This window comes from Penaeus chinensis, chromosome 17 (genome assembly GCF_019202785.1).
Source record: "Penaeus chinensis breed Huanghai No. 1 chromosome 17, ASM1920278v2, whole genome shotgun sequence".
Classification (NCBI taxonomy): domain Eukaryota; kingdom Metazoa; phylum Arthropoda; class Malacostraca; order Decapoda; family Penaeidae; genus Penaeus; species Penaeus chinensis.
The window spans coordinates 12,265,536-12,275,535 of NC_061835.1; the positions used below are offsets into that span (position 1 = coordinate 12,265,536).

The 10,000-nt window shown below is 38.7% G+C and overlaps 1 protein-coding gene across 2 annotated transcripts in view; it reads left to right on the plus strand.

Annotated features, from left to right (window-relative positions):
* The window catches only part of LOC125034290 (multidrug resistance-associated protein 1-like), a 17,085-nt gene extending 7,797 nt beyond the window's left edge, over nucleotides 1-9,288 (plus strand). The window contains exons 11-32 of one of the 2 annotated variants that reach the window (XM_047626049.1): nucleotides 1-53; nucleotides 292-429; nucleotides 604-750; nucleotides 1,074-1,158; nucleotides 1,366-1,568; nucleotides 1,800-1,976; nucleotides 2,132-2,299; nucleotides 2,445-2,625; nucleotides 2,794-2,869; nucleotides 3,086-3,224; nucleotides 3,493-3,579; nucleotides 3,724-3,871; nucleotides 4,036-4,256; nucleotides 4,434-4,614; nucleotides 5,308-5,416; nucleotides 5,732-5,858; nucleotides 6,193-6,282; nucleotides 6,742-6,894; nucleotides 7,199-7,357; nucleotides 7,588-7,754; nucleotides 8,261-8,455; nucleotides 8,578-9,288. The exon at nucleotides 1-53 is cut by the window's left edge and continues 99 nt beyond it. In XM_047626049.1, coding sequence (XP_047482005.1) covers nucleotides 1-53; nucleotides 292-429; nucleotides 604-750; nucleotides 1,074-1,158; nucleotides 1,366-1,568; nucleotides 1,800-1,976; nucleotides 2,132-2,299; nucleotides 2,445-2,625; nucleotides 2,794-2,869; nucleotides 3,086-3,224; nucleotides 3,493-3,579; nucleotides 3,724-3,871; nucleotides 4,036-4,256; nucleotides 4,434-4,614; nucleotides 5,308-5,416; nucleotides 5,732-5,858; nucleotides 6,193-6,282; nucleotides 6,742-6,894; nucleotides 7,199-7,357; nucleotides 7,588-7,754; nucleotides 8,261-8,455; nucleotides 8,578-8,689 — 3,116 coding nt within the window. In that variant the 3' untranslated portion in view covers nucleotides 8,690-9,288. Of the gene's footprint in view, nucleotides 54-291; nucleotides 430-603; nucleotides 751-1,073; nucleotides 1,159-1,365; nucleotides 1,569-1,799; nucleotides 1,977-2,131; nucleotides 2,300-2,444; nucleotides 2,626-2,793; nucleotides 2,870-3,085; nucleotides 3,225-3,492; nucleotides 3,580-3,723; nucleotides 3,872-4,035; nucleotides 4,257-4,433; nucleotides 4,615-5,307; nucleotides 5,417-5,731; nucleotides 5,903-6,192; nucleotides 6,283-6,741; nucleotides 6,895-7,198; nucleotides 7,358-7,587; nucleotides 7,755-8,260; nucleotides 8,456-8,577 lie in introns of those variants that run through there. The other variant, XR_007115656.1, reaches the window with a different exon arrangement.
* Nucleotides 9,289-10,000: the final 712 nt, after the last annotated feature.

The window sequence follows — 10,000 nt, forward strand, 5'->3', positions numbered from 1 at the left end:
AGTTCGGAGATCAACGAGTGAAGTTGATGAACGAGATCATTAGTGGAATTAAGGTGAACGATTGTTTTTGTTTTTTTTATTGTTTGGGGGACTTATAATTATCCTAGGTCCGTTGAAGGAGGAACGAAAGTTTTGGTTTTCCTATATTAGTAAAAGTATATGGTCGTTCTTGAATAGTAAAAGTTGTGTTTTAAATACTTTGGAATAAGTGAACTGACGTGTTGCTATAATTGTTTTCATTCAACATGCCATCACAAACACGTCTGACATGTGCATGATTTTGCATGGCAGGTATTGAAACTATATGCATGGGAAGGAGCCTTCTCTAGCATGGTAGACAAAATCAGAAAAAAAGAAATGAATCTTCAACAGAAAGTGGCTCTGTGTAAAGCCCTCAATTCTTTCTTATCTGGCACATCACCATACACAGTAAGTTATTCATAGTAAATTACTGAAATAAAGTCAGAAATAGTGATTTATACATACCGTGTGAAAGTTCATGCTTGTTATATCTTAACATCAATGTTTATCTAATACTAATTGTAGGAATTGCAGTCACTAATGATCCCAAGGTCTGCAGTAATAATTTCTGTCACTCCTCAGGTCGCTCTGGCCACCTTTACTACATACTTGTTAGTATCTCCGGAGAACATCCTTGATGTAGAAAAAGCCTTTGTGTCTATATCATTATTCAATATCATGAGGATACCAATCTGTAAGCTGCCCATCATCATCTCCGACATAATCCAGGTATGAAATTGTTGAATCTGAATACTGAACAGGGATATGATTATAATTCAAAGCTCTGTTTCTTAACAGTCAATCGTCCAGCTTGTCTTCCTCTCACTGATATTATCCTTCTCTTGTCTTCATATTTTTGAAAATGTATGATGCACAAACGCTGGTATTAGGCCTCTAGAGTATATCTGAGTTAAACTAAGTTGGTTAGTGTATGCTCAAGGTTCATGTATGCAATATTATAAAAACCAGACAGTCACTGTTTAACTTTTTCCCGCAAGATTGACTTTAAAAAATGTATGGCAATAGTATTAACAATTTACCAATTTCTGAAGGTAACTGTAGCTTTAAAGCGAGTCCAGAAGTTCACCAGTGCAGAGGAACTGGATCCAACAGCTGTATGCAGAGATCATTCTGAAGGTAAGTGTTTTTATTACCTTATCAATCTTTAGTATAATACCTCATTCTCTGTTATGCTTTTGTACATATACATTGAATATTTGTGTTATTTTCTATATGATTTGTTCTCCATTCTCACTGCTTATATGAAATTTCCATGAAGATATGAAGTTTTCAGGATACAAAGAACTTTTTATTCTGGGTTTCTGACAAAGAACTATCTTCTAGCTAATGCTTTAGTCATTCGACGCGGCAAATTCACTTGGGCAGGCGACGAAGACCAGGCAACCTGGGAGTTGAAAGACATCAATCTGGAAGTTGGTCATGGGAAACTGGTGGCAGTGGTGGGATCAGTAGGTGCTGGCAAGAGTTCTCTCATCTCGGCACTCCTGGGGGAGATGAGGAAGCTTGAGGGCAAAGTTGTTGTCAATGTAAGTGTGCTGTTTTATATTTGTATTTATACTGATTCAAAAAATACATCTCATGTAAAGCTCAAAACTCATATTACAACCACAATACAGAGCAAAGTAAGATCTAGATAAGTTAGATATAAACAGATTAAGCGAAGTACTAGTCATTATTGTCTTTTAATAGTCATGTTTATTGTGTTTTAATAGGTTGTATCTATAATGTATAGAGTTTGATAAAGGTTACACTTGCAGGGGCGTGTGGCATATGTGTCCCAACAGGCGTGGCTCCAGAATGCCACCTTGAGGGACAACATCATCTGGGGCCAGCCTTTCGATGAGAAGAGGTACCGGCAGGTATTGACTGTATGCGCCCTCCAGCAAGACCTTAACATGTTCCCTGGAGGCGACATGACAGAGATTGGAGAAAAGGTGAGAGAAGCTTTCCTAATCAACATTTGTGTTAGGAATTTCAGTAAATAGAGTTGCATGATTAAAAAAATATATATATATAAAATACATTTCACATAATGTAGAGTGAAAAATATAGCATTACTAAATGACAATTATAATTTTCTTGTATCTAGGGCATCAACCTGAGCGGTGGTCAAAAGCAGCGCGTGTCCTTGGCTCGTGCTGCCTACAGTGATGCTGACGTCTACTTGCTTGATGACCCTTTGAGTGCTGTCGATGCCCACGTTGGTCGATTCATTTTCGATAATGTTATCGGACCTCAGGGTATTTTGAAAGACAAGGTATTTAGATAAAGAGTACTCTATATATAGCTAGATATTAATATATGTAATACCAAAGGGGAACTAACCATACCACGTACACAAATAGTTTTAAATATGCAAAGAAACCTCATTTCGCTGATTAGTCGCCTTTAACTCCATCCAGACTCGCCTTCTGGTGACCCATGCTGTGACCTTTCTACCTCGGGTGGATGAGGTGATAGTGATTAAGGACGGCCAATTGTTAGAGAAAGGCACATACAACAGCCTTATAGCCAAACAGGGAGACTTCGCCAACTATGTGCTGCGCCACCAAACTGAAAACGCAGAAGAAAAATCCGAAAAAGGTAAGAGAGTAACGAGAAAAGTAAGAAGAGAAAACTGAAGGTGAAGAAAATGTTAGACTGAGACACACATACAGGGTGTATTTCTTTTAATTGTAGATCGTAACTTTTCACCTTTTCCCAACACAATAAGCAATACAGGGCCCCGTACAAGTTTTTTTTTTCCGGCAGATCTGAAGCTGTCGGGATCTGATCCTCTCCTTCGTCAGGTGTCATCGGAGTCCACCAAGTCTTCTGTTAACAACAGGTAAAAACAAAACAAAAACAGAACAACTGATATAAGTAGTCTTTAGAAATTTTAAAGGTATGTGAAAATATGACAAAAATACGTAACAAATATATGCAAAATTTGTTACTAGTAATACCAAACAGCGTTAGAATACAAATATCTTCCCACGAGCAGAATGTTTTGCAGAAAAAAGTGAATGTAGAGGAATTTTGACATATTACTTTTACGTGGTAGGGACTTGCCGCTGCTCACTATGAAGATAAATAATGATGAAAAAGAAGAGACAGAAAAGCTGCGAAGTAAAGGGAGAGTTAGTAGCAAAACGATCAAAGGACAAACGCTAGTGCAAGAGGAAATATCTGAAACAGGGAAGGTGCGAGAATGTACTATATTAATAATAGTAAACGTTTTACTAAATTTAGTACTTAATAGCTGTATAGATCTGGATATAAATTTGTTTATACCGGAAACAGTATATACTGGAAGGGCTAGTGCTCATATATTCATGAATATATCATCTGCATATATAAAAATGGGAGTATGTATATGTAGGTGAGTGCATGTGCATGTATCGTTTTTGTTATTCTTCCTTTAGTAAATTAAATCATAACATCACCTAATGCAATACAATGCGTTCGCAGATATCTCGACACGTCTACCTAATATATGGAAAATCTATAGGTCTAGTTTATGCTGTGGTTCCTCTGGTCTTTATAACTCTTGGACAGGTAAGCATATATTTCAGCGTACATATAAAGATTGAATGACAGCAATAGTGGCCAGATGGCACCTGGAGTAATTACAATGAAACAAACACAGGATGTTGCTGTTCCATTTCATTTATATTACGTTTCTTAAACCTTTGGTTTTAGACTAGTAACGTTAGCAGTAATGTATGGCTGTCAAAATATTCCTTCACAAGTGCAAACGATTTATGTGGCGCTAACGTTACTTCGAGCAGCTTCGCCGTCACCCGAGAAATGTTCCTCCTTGGCTATGGGGCCTTTGGAGTCGCGCAAGGTAAGCAACTGTGCCCTTGTCTCTTTTCTCTACTTTGTGTTTTAAGGGGTTTTAATGTAGGGACATGTACATATGTTGCACTGATGTCGGTCGGTTTATGGCGTATCTGTTGTTGATAGTAGCAATCTTAGTAACAATAATATCCAGTGAAATGATCTTCACAGCCTTGTTCCTGTTCCTGGGAATGCTGTCGCTAATGCAGGGATGCCTAAGGGCGTCGCGGGCCCTCCACCAGCGCCTTTTGCAGAGCGTCGTGCGTCTCCCCATGAGCTTCTTCGACACCAACCCCAGCGGGAGGATCATCAACAGGTTCAGCAAGGAAATCAGCGTCTTGGACATCATCCTGCCGGACGTCGTCTGCGCTTCCTTCGACCGCATCGTGCAGGTGAGAGAGATCGATTTGCAAGGTGGATTTGCAGAAGCTTCCTCGTTTGTTCTTAACGTGATACATTGTTAACTTATCATATTGTGTTTACTGACAACAGATAAATAAATATATAAATATGTTGACATGTACGCATACGTACACACACCCATAATATCTAACGTTCTTTATTTTCAGGTTATCATAAAACTAATCATGATCATCGCCGCCATCCCTGCGGCTGGCGTCTTCATGGTACCGATCATGGCCCTTTACTACGTCGTCCAGTCGTTCTATATCGCCTCGTCAAGACAACTCAAGCGCATTGCGTCCGTCTCAAGATCCCCTGTGTACTCTCACTTCAGCGAGACTCTTCAAGGTGAGGCAAATCACATCACGAGAAAGCACATGTCGGCCTAGAAGATTTTGCGTGTGTAAATCTGCAGACTCGGGGATAGACATACGACAGCAGATCACAGTTCGTAAGATTATTGCATGTAGTTTAATGCTGCCACATAAGACTACAAAAGGGAAAATAATTAAATTTTATACAAATGGCGCTTGTGTTGTGACTGTTGAAAATAAGTGACGTGAGTACTGATTTTTTTAAACGATTTTCCTTGCATCTACCAACTGTGCAAATTTCCTTGTATAACTGGCAGAGGCATTTGAGAATTAGTCCTGCTCTGTCTGTTGATTAACTAATCAACAGGCAGAGCAGGATTAATTTTCAATCACCTGCCGTTGCAATATTATATTTTTCTTACTAGTTAACTAGGTCATCTTCTCTGACATAATCTATTTAGTTAGTATCATTACTATCATTACCAATCTCAGTTTGTCTCTATCTTCAAATTCAGTTCAGGGTTTATTCAACAAATAGCAATTGTCTCCACGATTACTGTTCAGTTGCTGTTGTCTTAAATTTCTCATCCGTGTCTCTTGCCCCTTTGTTTAAAAAATCAAATTATTACCCGCCATTGCAAGTTGCTAAATATCTTAGCAATGTTTGTTAGATTTACATTGATGATTGGGCATTCACCAATACATTTTTTTTTTATTTGTCTTCCAGGAGTGTCCATAATCCGAGCATTTAAAAAGCAACAAGAATTCTACGAGGAGTCTCTTCGTAAAGTCGATTTATCCTTGAAAGCTGTGTATGCCAATGCCGCTATCAACAGGTACTACGAGCCTATTTTATTTATAAGGGAAGGGTTTGTTATTTTCCCCGCAGTGATTGTAGGATAATATGAGAAATGATGTTCAGAAATCATTGTTGGCAAGAGCAATTGTATTAGAATAGTATAGAGATTTTATTTCATTTTTTTTTTAAATAATTATTCATTTAGGGTTACTTATAGTCCATTTTTTCCTACATGTCAGTAAAAGTAACCTGGTATTAGACCACGTATTAACATGATTACTATATCTTTATTCCTACAAGTACAACAAATGCTACTTTTCCATTCTCATCGATTCACATTTGTTTTCTCCAGGTGGGTGACAGTGAACCTTGAGACCGTAGGGCATTTGATTACCTTTACGACGGCCATGGTGGGCGTGGTCGGGAGGGAGTACGTCGGCGCCAGCCTCCTGGGACTCGCCCTGTCCTACGCGCTCAATGTAGGTGGCGTGCGAGGCTTAAATGACCTTGGGTGGTGGTGCGGGTGAGTCGAGTTTCGCATATATGTATATATATAAACACATGTATGTGTATATATGTATATATATACATATACATGTATATATATTAAATACACATACACATATGCATGTATATATATACACACACATTTATATGTGTGTGTTTGTGTCTGTGTATATGCAGATATGTGTATATTATATATATATATATATAGATAGATAGAGAGAGAGAGAAAGAGAGAGACAGATAGATAGATAAGTGAAGAGAAAGAGAGGAGGAAAGAAGACTAAATGCCTTGTCTCAAATCCACAGCTGATCGGCGACCTCGAAATGCTGGTGCGCGTCTCATCTGAAATGGAGGCCAGTATTGTATCCGTGGAAAGGATCAACGACTATTTGGAGGTATGTTAAACACATTTCTCTTTCTCTTTCAAAAAGAGAAAGAGCCGTTCCTTTATGTATTTGTTTCCGTGTACCCCTTTAAACACAAGAAATCACAAGAAGGGCGTTAAGAATTGATTCCATATATGAGATATAAAGTGCTGCCACAACACACACGCACGCACATACAATCATTCACTTTCTATGCACTGAAGACTACAGAATCCCACGCAGTAAAGTGCATAATGACATCACAAACCAAACAATTTCCTATTAATCAGAAATATTGGTAAAATGAAGGAAAAGGGGAAAGCAAATAATATCCACTTCTAGAGGGACATGTTGAACTTCCTTCACACACTCCAAATGAATCGCATTCGAAGAAGAAAAGCAAGAGAGAGAGAGAGAGAGGAGAATGGAAAGAAATAAAGAATAAACTGAAAACGACGAAAAACAGATAATAAGCACACCCGCTTTCAGAGAGAACAGGAGGCAGCCTGGACCACGAGCGACACCCACTCCGTGTGGCCCGAGGAAGGAAAAATATCCTTCAGGAATTTTCAGACGCGTTACAGAGCCGGCCTCGACCTCGTTCTTAAGGGCATCACGTGTTCCTTCGAGCCAGCGGAGAAGGTAAGGGGAGAGGAAGGAGGGGAATGCAAGGGAAAGAAAAAGAAAAAGAGTGAATGAGGGAGGGAGGGGAAGGGAAACATTCGATGAGGAAAGAAAAATATATGTGAAAGTTTCTTATCATTTAATAAAATAATGAATTATTAACGACAGCAATGATGGTGGTAATGAAATTTATATATTAATTACTATGGGGGTAATAACAGTTATAACAAACAAAGAGGTGAATTAATAAGATCAAATAAAACGTTTTGCATTCCTCATCCCTCTCCGTTCAGAAGCACGATAAAGACCCATTTCCTTGCAGGTTGGCATCGTGGGGCGCACAGGAGCGGGCAAGTCCTCCCTGACTTTGGCGCTTTTTCGGCTGACTGAAGGTGTTGGCGGCGAGATTGACATTGATAACGTCAACATCGCTAATGTCGGCCTCCACGATCTGAGAGGTCGGATCAGTATTATTCCCCAGGTAGAGAGCTCGAATCATTCTAGTATTTAGATACGAATCGTATTCATAATATAGAGTTCTAAAATCAAATCTAACATTTCCCCAAAATCTGAAGCGAGGTGTTCATAATTGTAATCGCTATATACAAACCCAACTTAAATGTTAAATCAGAGCTAACATTCTCCCAAAATATGAAACGAGGTTAAAAGAAAGAAAGAAAGAAAAAACTAGGCCTGTGTCCTACTTCTTAGGATCCAGTGCTCTTCAGCGGGACTGTGCGTCTCAACGTGGACCCTCTCGGCGTTTGCTCTGACGGCAACATCTGGAAAGCGCTCGAACTGGCTCACCTCGCCGCCCACATCCGATCTCAGCCAATGGGACTGCAGCACGTGGTGGACGAAGGCGGGGCTAATTTCAGGTGAGTTCTTTGGTCCGTATTGAAATAAAGTCGTTACGAAGTTCGAATGGTTGTGAATTGTGCAGTTCGAATGAATTAGCCGTTATAGTGTTTGAATGGATGCTCATTATTTATTTTGAATGAGTGTTCTTCATGGAGTATGAATGATTTTCTGGTAATGGAGTCTTAATCAGTGTACGTTACGGAGTTTGAATCACCTTTCGCTGAATGAGGAATCAGGGTTCATTATGGATATTCATACAAAGTGGGTTGTTTTAGTGGCGGTTTATCACAGAGAATAACGCATACGAGCACGGCTATGAAACTTACAGTATAGATCCACAAAAACAAGATATCTTGGTAGTTACCGTGCGACAGTTATGAATCTCACGATGGCACATGGTACACATTCCAAACTTGTAGTCTTATTAAAACGCGCTATTAGAATATTACCTAATTCTGATTATTAATCGTACTTAAACCCCATGACACATCTGATCCATAAGGTCTCACTTTTCTTTTCAAAGCATCGGCCAAAGGCAACTCGTGTGTCTTGCCCGAGCTCTCCTGAGGAAGTCTCGCGTGCTGGTGCTTGACGAGGCCACCGCTGCCGTCGACCTGGAGACCGACGACCTGATTCAAGCCACCATCAGGTCGCAGTTCGCACACTGTACCGTCCTCACCATCGCACATCGCCTCAACACCATCATGGACAGTGACAGGTGAGTGTGGCACAACAATAGGTCATTGGGATGAAAAACATCCTCATTAAGCTAAAAACTGTATTGATTTGACAATATGTAATTTTGAAACATATCCTGACAAGTTTACATTTCTTTCGCAGGGTATTAGTGTTAGACCATGGGAAAATAGCAGAGTTTGCCCCTCCTGCTGTTCTTCTGGCAGACCCGGATTCCGTTTTCTATGGAATGGCTAAAGATGCAGGCTTGGTATAAAGTTACTTTTCATATCATTAAGCTATGATGATACAAAGACAAAAAAAGAAAAGAAAAAAAGGGGGGGGGGGTACGCAGAAGGAGGATCATACAGGGTAAATGTTATTAATATACTAAAGACAAAGGAATGTTATAATTTACAAGGTCCACCATTAACTCTTAGGACCCTGGTACTATTGTAAAGTCCGGGCCCTTTCCGCCTTATTCCTCAAGTCTGGGAGCACCTGGTCTCACAGAATTTAAACCAAGTACTAGCTGAAATCAAACAAGATTACAGTGAATTTATTTATTATAATAATAGTAGGGAGTACAGAAAATATAGTTGATCAGTAAAGTGCTGTCCCGGACTCCCAGAAATCCGGGCCCATAGGAAGTACTGCATTTCCCCCTCATACATATAATAGTATAAACAGGCATAATTTGAAATATATATATATAAAATTATAAAATTATCTTTGTGTACATGTTACTGCATTTTTGTTGTTAGAGTATCATATTATAGGTGCTATTGTTTTCCCCAGTTCATAATGACGTGTTTACGGGTCATTTCGTCATATGTATTTTTTGTACTTAAGAAATTTAATAAATTAATTTAGATATGTGTTTCATTTTATATTTACCTGTGAACAATTCTCTTTTCGGGAGTTATGTATTGTCTCTTCATATCACACACACACACACACACACACACACACACACACACACACACACACACACACACACACACACACACACACACACACACACAATGTACACAACTATATCACTTCATGTTACACTGGTTGGTGAGAAATGGCGTAAAACCCTAAAGTAGCGAAATTACTCAAGTAATTGATTACCATACTTAATAATGAGTGATAATATCTATTTAAAATAATATATTGAACAGCTTTTCAGGGCATGGTTATCCCAAGAATCATGGCAAATCGAGAGATGTAAAAAAAAAGAGATGTCATGAAGGACGAGATAAAACATTAACATTTCCCTTATTATACAACCTGCAAATATTTAGTGATAATGAGAATTTATTTTTCTATGTTTGAGGATGTTTTGTTAATCGCATAGATGTGATGACAAAAAATATTTAATTGGTCTAAACAGATAATACGACTGTAAAAGTACAAATATTACAAAGTGTAGCAATTATCTTAGATTCCAAGCATCTAATTGAGTTTACCCGAACATATTTGCATTTTCTTTGAATTTTGGCACAAAAATGTTTTGGTTGACAAGACTAACTGTTTGATTTCATAATATCACATTATGCTTCATCTATACTTATTATTTTAATCATTATCACCACATTCATCG